The following is an 11,657-nucleotide window of genomic DNA, read 5'->3' on the forward strand; positions in this document are numbered from 1 at the left end:
CCAGAAGAGAAAGTGCGTCAAGGAGAGGATCGTTGACAGGATTATCCAGATCAAAATCCTGGTTTGTTTGGGCTGCCACACGAGACAAGACATCAGTCAAACAACCAAGAAACAGGAAGTGCAGTAAAATAAAAGGGATTGATAATATTACTCAGAGTACGTCGACTTTGCGACTTCAAACGCTTGAGGATTCCTTCGTCACGAGAAGCTTGTGCAGCTTTGAGCTCATCCAAGGCAGTTGTCGCATCCTCAAGTTTCTTCTGCAGTTCCTCGACACCAGCAGCTTTCGCCTTAGCTTCATCGGCCGACCTTGGCTTTGCTAGCAGCGAGTTCGGCTTTCTTGCGAGCCGCCTCACTTTGCTCAAGTTTTTGAGCCAGTGCGTCGGCGCGTTCGTTAGCCTCTGCAAATTTCTCTGTCGAGATATGGAAAAAAGAGAGAAGAAAGATCAAAAAATCGCGGCAAGCAACAGGAGTGACAAATTAAGGAAAAACGACAAGTATGACAGTCGTTACCTTCGGCTCTATTAGCATATTCACGGTACCCAATAAATTGGGAACCGATGCGGAGAAGATCCTTGATCATAGGCTGTTCAACGTGAACACAGTAAGAGAAACATCGGCATAAAAAAAGAGATGGGAAGAAATAAAATAAAGAAAATATAGATGTCGACAAACTTACATCATCTAGGAGCGGGGGCGACGAACTGCCCAACTGAGGGGCAGGATCAACAATCTTTTCAACCCGTGCCCTTTTTGGTGGAGGGGCACGGGGGCTCGAAGGAGTAGATGTATCAACATTTTGTTGAGGAGGCGACGATTCCTCCCCTTCAAGCTGGTTTTTCTGAAATTACTAAAGTATGTGATGTGCTCGTTCGAGCAGCCACATCTAAAGTTGGAGTTTCTTCATCATCACTGTGACAAAATAGTGGCAGCATAAAAAGCAAGGCAAAATAAAATTCTTCAAATAAAAAAGGAAAAGAGCAAGGAACCTACGAGCTGATGATACTCTCGATGTATGGATCATAAGCTGCTTTTCGAGGTGCAGGAGCAGTTTCTTCGGGTTTCGAGGTCCCGGAATCTTCGGCATTGCTCCTTTTCCTTTTGCTCTTCGGAGAAACAGCAGGAGGAGGAGATTGTGCTGATGTTGTATCTTCAGAGGCAGCATCCTTCTCAGTAGATCCCGCAGATTTTCGAGAATCTGCGGGTTCATTCACAAAAGAGGGGGTCTCCTGGTTGACATCATCGACAACGGCTCTTTCTTCGACCTCTCCATCCTCAGGAAGAGGAGGAAGGGAAGCCATAGTAGGATGATTCTACAAAGAAATAGTGACAAAAGAGAATAAGTGAGATACCACTGCAAATAAGATACGAGGAACAGTTCAAAACAAGATAAAACTTCGAGAAGACAAAATACCTCGGGAAGAGGATTGGAAGCACTGTATGGTTCCACTCGACAGGAGGAGGGAATAGGATCCTTCTTGCCTAATCGAGAAATTCTTCGAACCAATTTTTCCAAGTCCTTTACAGAAAGATCACTGGAGATTCTGTTGGCGTCATTTTCACCAGAATACGTCCAAAGGGGATTTTTGCGAGCCTGAAGAGGCTGCACTCTAATCCTAAGGAAGTAGGCAGTAATTTGAACACCAGATAGCTCTTTGCCTCGAGTGTTTTGAAGATGACGGATACGAGCCATGAGCGCCTCTGTCGCTTTTTTCTCTTCTTCAGAAGCTTCGGCATCCCAGGAACGGCGACGCTGAATCCTGGCACTTCCGTCGAAAGGAACTATGTTGTGCTCCACAGAATTGGCGCTTTCTTCGTGGATGTAGAGCCACTTTTTGCGCCATCCTTGGACAGAATCAGGAAACTTGACGTCGAAATAATCGACATCAGTCCGAACACAGATAACAACGCCACCTATGTTATAAGTGACGTTGTGGGAGCCATTACGGCGGAGACAGAAAATGCGCTTCCACAGAGCCCAATTGGGAGTGATTCCGAGGAAGCATTCGCAAAGTGTGATAAAAATAGAAATGTGAAGGATGGAATTGGGAGTCAACTGGTGCAGTTGAATCCCATAAACAAAAAGAAGGCCGCGGAGGAAATCGTGGATTGGGGTTGAAAGGCCGCGGATCAGGTGATCAACAAAACTAACCCGATACTCCATTGGAGGCTTGGGGTAGCTTTCTTCGCTAGGAAAGCGGATGGCGTCCTCCTTCGTCATGAGGCCGAGCCTCTTCAGCGTGTTGATGTCTTGATTGGAGATTTTGGATCTCTCCCACTCAAGATCCTCGGCGGCCATCTTGGATTCCGGCGTGCTGTGGCGAGTCGACGCGTGCGCGGTGGCATCAACGGCGAGGCGAGCAATGTATGTGCGTACGGAAGATTGGAGAGAGTTGGGCGCAGGGAAGTTTTGCGAAGAGGAACAGGTGAGCGGCGCAAGCGAGGGGATGAACGAAGGTTGAAGAAGGGTTTATATAAGATTCGGGTGAAGCAGTGTGCCGTTGGATGAAGAAATCGTGTGGTGAGGATGGATCTTCTAGACACAAGGGCAAAAGAGTATTTTTACTGATATAGGCGTTACCGTACGTGCGCCAGAAAAGCGGAGGACGTGTGTCCACTACTTGCACGACGTGTCAATGTAGTCGAAGCAATGGACCCACAGGGGCAGAAAAATCACGACTATTCGAGGAGGATGAAGTAAATTTGATTAAGGGAAGTATGTCGACAAGAAAAACGGCGACGAAAGAATTATTCAATACCTCGGGAACCATTGCTCAAATACAAGTTTTTGCCCAAATGCTCTGGGGCTAATTCAGAAAAAAGTAAATTTTCGAGTATGATAAATATAGAAATTGCGGGAGCCTACAACCAAGCACAAGTCCTTGGCTGTAGCCTCGGGGACTACTCCCATCGAGAACGCTGTTCGCGCACCCGAAGAGATAAAAAAAGAGAGAAGAAGAAAGAGATCATATTGGGAAGTAATGAAAATATAGCGACAAGGTGGACTAAAATGTTGAGCCTACAACCAAGCACAAGTTCTTGGTTGTAGCCTCGAAACTACTCCCATCGGGAACGCTGTTCGCGTGCCCGATGAAATTAACAAAAATAGAAAAACAAGAGAGTATATTTCGAGTTATAATTAACTCTACATATACTCCCATCGGGAGAACAATATAAGTCATATATGACTCGATAAAATGTGCCATTCCAACAGCCGGAAAAGCACTCGACAATATATTCTCAGAACGCCGAAGTTGCGATCAATTTCTGAATGCCGCAAATTTGCGAAGGTAAGACCCCAGATCCGTTCTGCTGGGCGTGGCATCGCCAAAGACTGCGCTCTGCTACTTTTATCCGTATCAACAGATACGAAGAAAAATCCTAACGGACGCGTTAGGTACCCGATAAATTTGACTGGGACTCGACAGAATGGTAAGACCTTAAGCGGCACCTGTCGACGTTTACACCAGTATCCCGAGATCATGTCCGGGGACGTGATTTTGAAGTAGGTTTTTGCGGATTGCCACTAGAGCAGTTAACTAGTACCTGATCCGTCAGATGAACTAGCCCCAATTACCAGTATCCCTGTACAATATAGAATTTTATGTGAGGAAATATAAAAGGTTAAAGCTTTCGAGTAAAAATAAACAATGGAGATTTTCCCTGACTCTACGATTCAAGCAAAATCTCGGGGGCTACTGACATAGGCATCCCAAATGGGCCTGCCGAAGATGGTACCCGGGGTTTACTGGAGGCCCAATACCCGAAGAATAAGAAGATTCGGGAGCCCAAGATTTACTAAGGAAAGATAGAGTTGTAATAGGAAGTGTTGTTTGTAATCTGGCGGGACGAGTTAGAAAACGTCCCGGACTCTGTAAACTTGTATAGCACGAATCCCTCGGCTTCACCTCATATATAAGGGGGAGTCGAGGGACAAAAGAATCAATCGAATCATTGTCTGCAAACCCTAGTTTTCATAGTCGTCAAGTACTTTTCGGCTGAAACCTTCGAGATCTACTTGCCCTCTACTTCTAACTAAACCCTAGCCTACAATCCATAGGCATTGACAAGTTAATCCCTTGTCACACGTCTTGATCCAGCCGTAATTTCCCAATGCAATACGGCTTCCTGTCCATAGACAAGCTGATACGGCGAAGTCTTTATAGCTCCATTGCACGACATGCGGTAGGCCCATAACGCTTCTGACAACTTCTCATGCCAATCCCTAGGGTTCTCGTCAATTTTCCTCTTGATCAGCTTGATTAGACTCTGATTGGACGCTTCAGCTTGCCCATTAGCTTGAGCATAGTACGGAGATGATCGGATCAGTTTAATCCCCATGTCATCGCAGAACTTCCTGAACTCTTTAGAAACAAAAACCGAACCCCCATCGGTCGTGATAGTTTGGGGAATCCCGAACCTATGAATGACGTGTTCTTTCACAAATTTGATCACATCTTCTGATTTTACCTTTTTCATAGGGACGGCTTCCACCCACTTGGTGAAGTAATCTGTGATAACCAAAATCCATTCATGTTTTTTTGCTCGACGCCGGATGGATTTTGCCGATCATATCCATGCCCCACCCCCGAAACGGCCAAGGCTTGATGATAGGGTTCATCGCTGATGCTGGTACCATCTGAATCTTCCCGAACATCTGGCACGCTTGGCACCCCTTGTAATAATTGAAGCAATCTTCAAGCATGGTGGGCCAATAAAACCCTGATCGCCTGATTAACCACTTCATCTTATGAGCCGACTGATGAGTTCCACATGCGCCTTCATGCACTTCATGTAAGAGCCGATTAGACTCAGTTGGCCCCAGGCACTTGAGTAGTAACCCTTCCAACGTCCTGTAGAACATATCGTCTCCTATGAGGACATACTTCATGGCTTTGTACCTTATCCGTTTAGGTGCCCCCCGAGCCGAATCTTTTAAATAATTGAAGATTTCGGCTCTCCAATCATCCTGTTCCAGGAATTGTACCTGAACCTCCGACCCGTCAGATATATCTATATAACCTGACGCCATTTGTGCGAGATTGTTGGCCTCGGTATTTTGGGATCTTGGGACCCAATTAAAGTTGATGTACCGAGACTGTGTCATCAACTCACGGCATTCCACCCAATATGGGAAAAGCAATTCACTTTCGCACTTATATTCATCCGTGAGCTGGTTAATCACCAACTTGGAGTCTCCAAAAAGCTCTACCGCTTCTGCTCCGGCTTCCAGTAGCAACTCCATCCCCTTACGTATTGCCTCATATTCTGCTACGTTGTTGGTGCAAGGGGTAGATAATCTGATGGAGAAGGAGTATTCTGCCCCCCGAGGCGACACGAGCAGAATGCCGATGCCACAACCATCGTCACAAACCGATCCATCGAAGAACATAGCCCACGCACGTATAGATAGTGCTGCTATATTGGTACTGATCCGTTCAGCGATAAGATCGGCCAACGCTTGTCCCTTGACTGCTTTCGCAGGCTGATACCGGAGATCGAACTCTGACAACGCAAACATCCACTTACCAAGTCGGCCTTTCAAAACAGGGGCCGACAACATGTGCTTGACAACATCTGACTTGCATATGACGATGATCTCTGCCGTCAAAAGGATGTGATGAAGCTTGGTGCAGGTAAAGAACAGGCAGAGGCAAAGTTTCTCGACCTCAGGATATCTTGTCTCCGCGTCCAGCATCCTTCTGCTGAGGTAGAAAACGACCTTTTCAACGCCCTCGTAGAGTTGCACCACTACCGAAGCGAGGGATGTGTCAGCTACTGACAAGTAGATGTAGAACGGCCGGTCTTGCTGGGGCGGAACTAGCACAGGCGGCGTCGTCAGATATCGCTTAATCTCATCAAACGCCTGTTCTTCATTACCTTTGATGAAACTCATCATCAGATTTAGTCTTCACCAGCGCCATGAACGGCTCGATTCGCCCTGACAGATTAGAGATGAATCGTCGGACAAAATTGATCTTGCCGATGAGACGTTGGAGCTCCTTCTTCGTGGTCGGCGGCTGCATGGTACGCACCGCCTCCTAACTTTTCAGGCCGATCTCAATTCCCCGTTCATGAACCAGAAAACCTAGGAATTGACCAGCCGTCACGCCAAAGGCACACTTCTTCGGATTCATTCTCAGTCCGAATTTCCGAGTTCGGTCTAGGACGCGCCGTAAATCATCCAAGTGTCCCCCCATGGAGACAGATTTGACTACCACGTCATCGATATAGATCTCCACCAACTTACCGATCAGATCATGAAAAATATAATTCATGGCCCGTTGGTATGTTGCACCAGCATTCTTCAACCCAAAAGTCATGACCACATATTCAAACAAACCTACTGCTCCTGGTACTCTAAATGCGGTCTTGTGTATATCTTCCGGAGCCATGAAGATCTGGTTATAGCCGGCGTTGCCATCCATGAAGCTCAACACCTTGTGGCCAGCAGCGGCATTTATCAACGTTTCTGCCACCGGCATCGGATATTCGTCCTTTGGAGTGGCTCTATTGAGATCTCGGAAATCGATGGCCACACGCCATCGGCCGTCCTTCTTCTCTACAGGAACGATACTGGAGATCCACTCAGCATACCTGCATGGCCTGATGAACCCGGCGGCCAACATCTTCTCGATCTCTTTCTTGACTTCTTCCAGAATTTCGGCCCTCATCTGACGTGCTCGTTGTTGGAACGGCCGAAATCCTTTCTTAAGGGGGAGCCGGTGTTCAATGATGCTCCTGTCCAACCCAGGCATCTCCGTGTAATCCCATGCAAAGCAATCTGGGTATTCCTTCAACATAGCTATCATCTGTCCCCTGAGCTGTGGATCTAACTTCTTGCTGATAAAAGTCGGTCGCGGCTTATCCCCAGGACCAATGTCGACTTCCTTTAGCTCATCAGCCGATGTAAACCCATACCCTAGCTTTCCGTCACCTGTGAGGTCGACGCCACATACTGGGAGAGCAGGTGGTATGGATAATGCGGGCCGATCGCTAGAATCGGCTTCCATCTTGATCATCACCAGGATCTTTTGGCAGTGTCGGGGCCGATCGCGTGGAGCAGCTTCTTCCTTATCTTCGCTATGAGAGCAGCTGCCCTCGTCTCCACCCTCATCAAGGCGGTGCCCCAGTTCTACCATGTTGATGTTGAACGAGTATCTTGGCTGGCACCTCCTGGGGTAAGTGTCTTCAACCGTGTCAGCGGCGCATGACGGTGGATTAGGCACTTCTGGTGCCGCCAATGCGAATGACGACGGTGGACGGGGCTGAAGTGGCACTTCTCCTTGGTAGGTCCCGAGAGCTGGCCCTAATAGAAAGTGCTGATGCTTCATGACCTCCTGGATCATCCGAAAAGCAACATGCTCCAAAGTATTCACCAGGCTCTCAGAATGGCGATGCAGCGAGTGAGTCACCATGCAGCTAATCTCCTGGCGCAGGGACCTGGTACGTTCTTCTGACGGGACGGATAGGTCCACTCCATCGAGCGCGCCTTCCGGTGAGAACCCCTTCCACCGGATGCCATGTGAACGGGTTCTGTGAAAAGAGCCGATGAGATCGGCTTCGAGGATAGCTTTGACCTTGTCATACTTCTTCTTGAGCTCGTCGGTCAGATCCTCGTACGTGACTGGAGTGCCGTCCGCCATCTCAGATGTAGATGGCGAGGTGGTTGATGTCGAAGCTTGTCCCACCGGGCGTGCCAGAATGTGTTGCGGTCAAAACCCACCGGCGGGCAGCAACGGGCAACACAGTAGAGCCGGGAACAACCTAGGGCTGCGGCTGGCCCTGGTCCCTCCGAGCGACGGCCCGCAAAGCCTCTGGTACACACGTCCGATGCTGATGCAAGGGCGTGCCACCTGACCTATACCTGGTCAGGAAGGTGATGGAGATGCCTCGCTTAGTTTCCTGCATGGCATACACGTAAACATTAAATACGAGCCTCGATCGGCTCTCAGGTTATCCTGTGAATCGGCTCAAGGAGCCGATCCACCCATGATTCGTACGAGGTGCACGAATATATGGTGGTCCTGCTTGATCAAGATAAAGCTAATGCGATCTACGACGATTTAGGGTTTTCACCGCACAATCGGATCATCCTACTCACGATTGGGCCTCGCGGCCACGCACGGTGATCGTAAGCCGATCCTAGATAGGGCCTAAAAACCAACACGAGGTTGATCCCCGGAACATCCTGTCTAGGACTAGCAAACGACACCCTACGTGCCGCTGGATCCTCCAACCCTTTGTAAGGCCTAACTATTGCAGATGTTAAACTAATCCTTGAAGAACAAGGAGCAACCGTAACGGATCGGATCTACTAAATAATGATCAAGCGGGGTGCCGCCCCCACACCTAAGATAGGTGTGAGGGCGGCTAGATATGCAAGGGTTGCACTACGATAGCATATGATACGAAGAACAATGCTAACCCTAACATATCTAAGATAACTACGTTGCTCGCCATCAAAAAGGCTTCAGTACGAGCAACGCATGAACAACATAAAGCTTGTGCTGCCTAGATCGCAAGATGCGATCTAGGCAGCATGTTGCTTACCGGTAGAAACCCTCGAGACGAAGGAGTTGGCGATGCGCCGAGATTGATTTGTTGGTTGAACGTTGGTTGTTGTTTATTCCATAAACCCTAGATACATATTTATAGTCCAGGGGACTTTCTAACGTGGGAATAATCCCCACCGTGCACGAGACGAATTCTATCTAAACGACACGTATCCTACTATATTACAGATACACGGGCCAACTAGCCCAAACTTTGCGTAACAGGCCGATTCATGTATTTCTTTTATGTATTTTCTTCAAATCCATCTTGATCGCGGCCCACCTCTGACTCGGTCAAATTCTGGTGATAACAGAAGCCCAAAGCTCTGTGCTTCCCCAGTGAGGAGAGCTACCCAACCCCTCCAATGGGGTACCGGGTAAGTTTTGTCGACCACCTCATCCGCGGTCTTTCCGCCCCCATTCATCCTTTTCTCCGCGGACTGCTCTTTATCTATGGTTTGCAACTCCACCACCTCACGCCAAATTCAATCCTCCATATCTCCATTTTCATCACCCTCTGCGAGGCCTTCCTTGGCGTCCAGCCTAACTGGGCGTTATGGAAGCGCATTTTCTTCTGCCACCGTAATGGCTCGCCCAATGTCGCCTATAATATAGGTGGCGTTGTAATTTCTGTTCGGCCTACTGTCGACTACTTCGACGTCAAACTTCCTGACTCAGTTCAAGGGTGGCGCAAGAAGTGGCTGTATATTCAGGAGGAGAACCACGGATGTGCTGAAGACAACATCCCTCCTTTTGATGGCGCCGAAAAAATCCTTCGCCGCCGCTCCTGGGACGCAGAGGCTACCGAAGAAGAAAAGGCGTCGACAGAGGCCTTGATGACTCGTATCCATGAGTTGCAAAATACTCGCGGTGAAGAATTGTCAGGTATCCAAATCACAGCGTATTTTCTTAGAACCAGAGTGCAGCCTCTTCAGGCTCGCAAAAATCCTCTCTGGAAGTATGCTGGCGACGAGGACGCAGATCGGCTGTCGGTGGATTTGGAGGTCAAGGACTTAGAAAAACTTGTCCGAAAAATCTCGTCTCTCAGCAAAAAAGATCCTGTCCCTTCTTCTTGTCGTGTAAAACCATTCAGCGCCGCCAATCCACTTCCCAAGGTAATCTTTGTCGATTGTCTTGTTATTGCTTTGCTATCTTTGTTATAACTCCTTTTCTGATATCTTCCCCTGTTTTATTTTTATTTTATACAGAACCATCCCGACCTTGTCTCGCTTCCTCCTCTTCCTGAAGGTGGAGAAGTCGAAGAAAGGGCCGTTGTTACCGACGACAACCAAGATGCTCCCTCTTTTATGAATGAACCCGCAGATTCTCGAAAATCTGCGGGATCTGTTGAAAAGGAGGCTCCCTCTGAAGGCACCGCATCAGCACAATCTCCTCCTCCTGCTGTTTCTCCAAAGAACAAAAGGAAAAGGATTGATGTCGAAGACTCCGGCACCTCCAAAGCCGAAGAAACTGTCCCTTCACATCAGAAGGCAGCTTATGATCCATACCTTGAGGCCCTCATCAGTTCGTAAGTTACCTTTATCTCTCTTTTTTTTTGTACTCGAAGATTTTTTTCTATCTTGCTTTTTATGCTACCAACCTTTATTCGCAGTGATGATGAAGAAGAAGTACCAGCTGTTGATGTGGCTGCTCGAACGAGCACGTCACGTACTCTAGTTGTTTCGGAAACGCCAGTTGAAGGAGAGGAATCCTCGCCTCCTCAACAAAACGTCGGCGCTTCTACTCCTCCTTCAAGCCCCCTTGTCCCTTCACCAAAAAGAGCAAGGGTTGAAACAATCCCGGAGCCTACTCTTCAATTGAGTAACTCCTCTAACCCTCTCTTGGATGATGTAAGTTCTTAATTTTCTTGTCACTGTCTATATTTCCTCCATTTGCTTCTTTATGCCATCATATTTTTCCCATACCGATATTTTCTTTCTTTGTCCTTCTTTGACAGCCTATGATCAAAGATCTTATTCGTATCGGTGCCCAATTCATTGGGTATCGTGAGTATGCGAGTAAGACTGAAGGTAATGCCTTGCTGCTTCTTTTTGCCCTTGCTTTCTTACTCCTTTGTTGTCGACGTTTTTTACTATATTTAACTTTCTTGGCAGAAAAACTGGCGGAGGTCAACGATCGTGCCCGTACACTTGCTCAACAATTAGAGCAAAGTGAAGAGGCTCGTAAGAAGGCCGAATCAGATGCTATCCAAGCTAGAGCAGAGGCTGACAAGGCCAAGACCGATGCTGCTGGTGTCGAAGATCTTAGGAAGAGACTTCACGATGCCGAAACTTCGCTGAGCGAGCATATAGCCGCACAATTTGCTCGCGAGGAAGCGATCATTAAGCGCGTAAGTTCGCAGAACCGTCGCTTTGTCAGTAAGTATCTGAACCACTTCGCATCCTTTCGACTTTCTTTCCTTCTCTTGTTTGTTGATCAATTATTTTTTATCTTGACAGGTAAAACATCTCAAGAATTTGAGCTTGAAGACCCCGACAATGATCCTCTCCTTGACGCCATTTCGTTCCTAGAGTTTCATGGAACAGAAGCACGCGAGGGCATTGATCAAGCGAAAGCAGGGCTGTCGCGACTCTTCCCCTATTTCTTCCCGAAGAAAGAGGAACCCGCAACTTTCCTTACTCTTGCCAAGTGCTTTAATCCTCCTGAAGACCTTGGGCTGAAAATGCACCAGGAAAATATGAAGGTTGCTGTTGAAAGCACTATTGCTTTGGTCGCTGATAGCCAACAAACTATCGACTGGGCGAAGGTAGGCGACACAGAACAGGTAGAGCAGAAAAAATGGCGATCGTTGATCAAGTCGGCAAAGCCCAACACGAAGAAAATCCTGGCCTATCTCGGGATCAAACCATCTTCGACTCCTAGCTCATCAAGGCCGGAGGTCTAGTTGAATGCCCCTTCTTTTTATTTTTTCTTTGCTCTTTTTATTCCTTTTGCCCTTGTCGCCACCTTAGCTTTGGCGACAATTATCCTGTTAGTCCTTTTCGAGAACTTCTTTTGTAATGTCCATGTAAATTTTCTAGAAATCAATGAAATTCCTCCTGGCACTATCATTGATCCTGGGATTTTTCTTTTCCAGTTAAT

The 11,657-nt window shown here is 47.7% G+C and overlaps 1 protein-coding gene across 1 annotated transcript; it reads right to left on the reverse strand.

Annotated features, from left to right (window-relative positions):
• Nucleotides 1-903: 903 nt before the first annotated feature.
• LOC139831532 (uncharacterized) lies at nucleotides 904-2,261 on the reverse strand. Its single transcript, XM_071820827.1, has 2 exons — nucleotides 1,415-2,261; nucleotides 904-1,313 (listed from the first exon to the last, which is right to left on the reverse strand). The coding sequence occupies exons 1-2, from the start codon at nucleotides 2,219-2,221 to the stop codon at nucleotides 990-992; spliced, it is 1,131 nt and encodes a 376-aa protein (XP_071676928.1). The 5' UTR covers nucleotides 2,222-2,261; the 3' UTR covers nucleotides 904-989.
• Nucleotides 2,262-11,657: the final 9,396 nt, after the last annotated feature.

The sequence above is a fragment of the Lolium perenne genome, chromosome 5 (genome assembly GCF_019359855.2).
Source record: "Lolium perenne isolate Kyuss_39 chromosome 5, Kyuss_2.0, whole genome shotgun sequence".
NCBI lineage: Eukaryota > Viridiplantae > Streptophyta > Magnoliopsida > Poales > Poaceae > Lolium > Lolium perenne.

Coding starts and splice junctions, on each gene's coding strand:
- LOC139831532 (XM_071820827.1), bottom strand. CDS start 2,221: ATGACGAAGGAGGACGCCATCCGCTTTCCTAGCGAAGAAAGCTACCCC. Junction 1,314..1,414: donor CTTCCAATCCTCTTCCCGAG/GTATTTTGTCTT, acceptor ATTTCTTTGTAG/AATCATCCTACTATGGCTTC.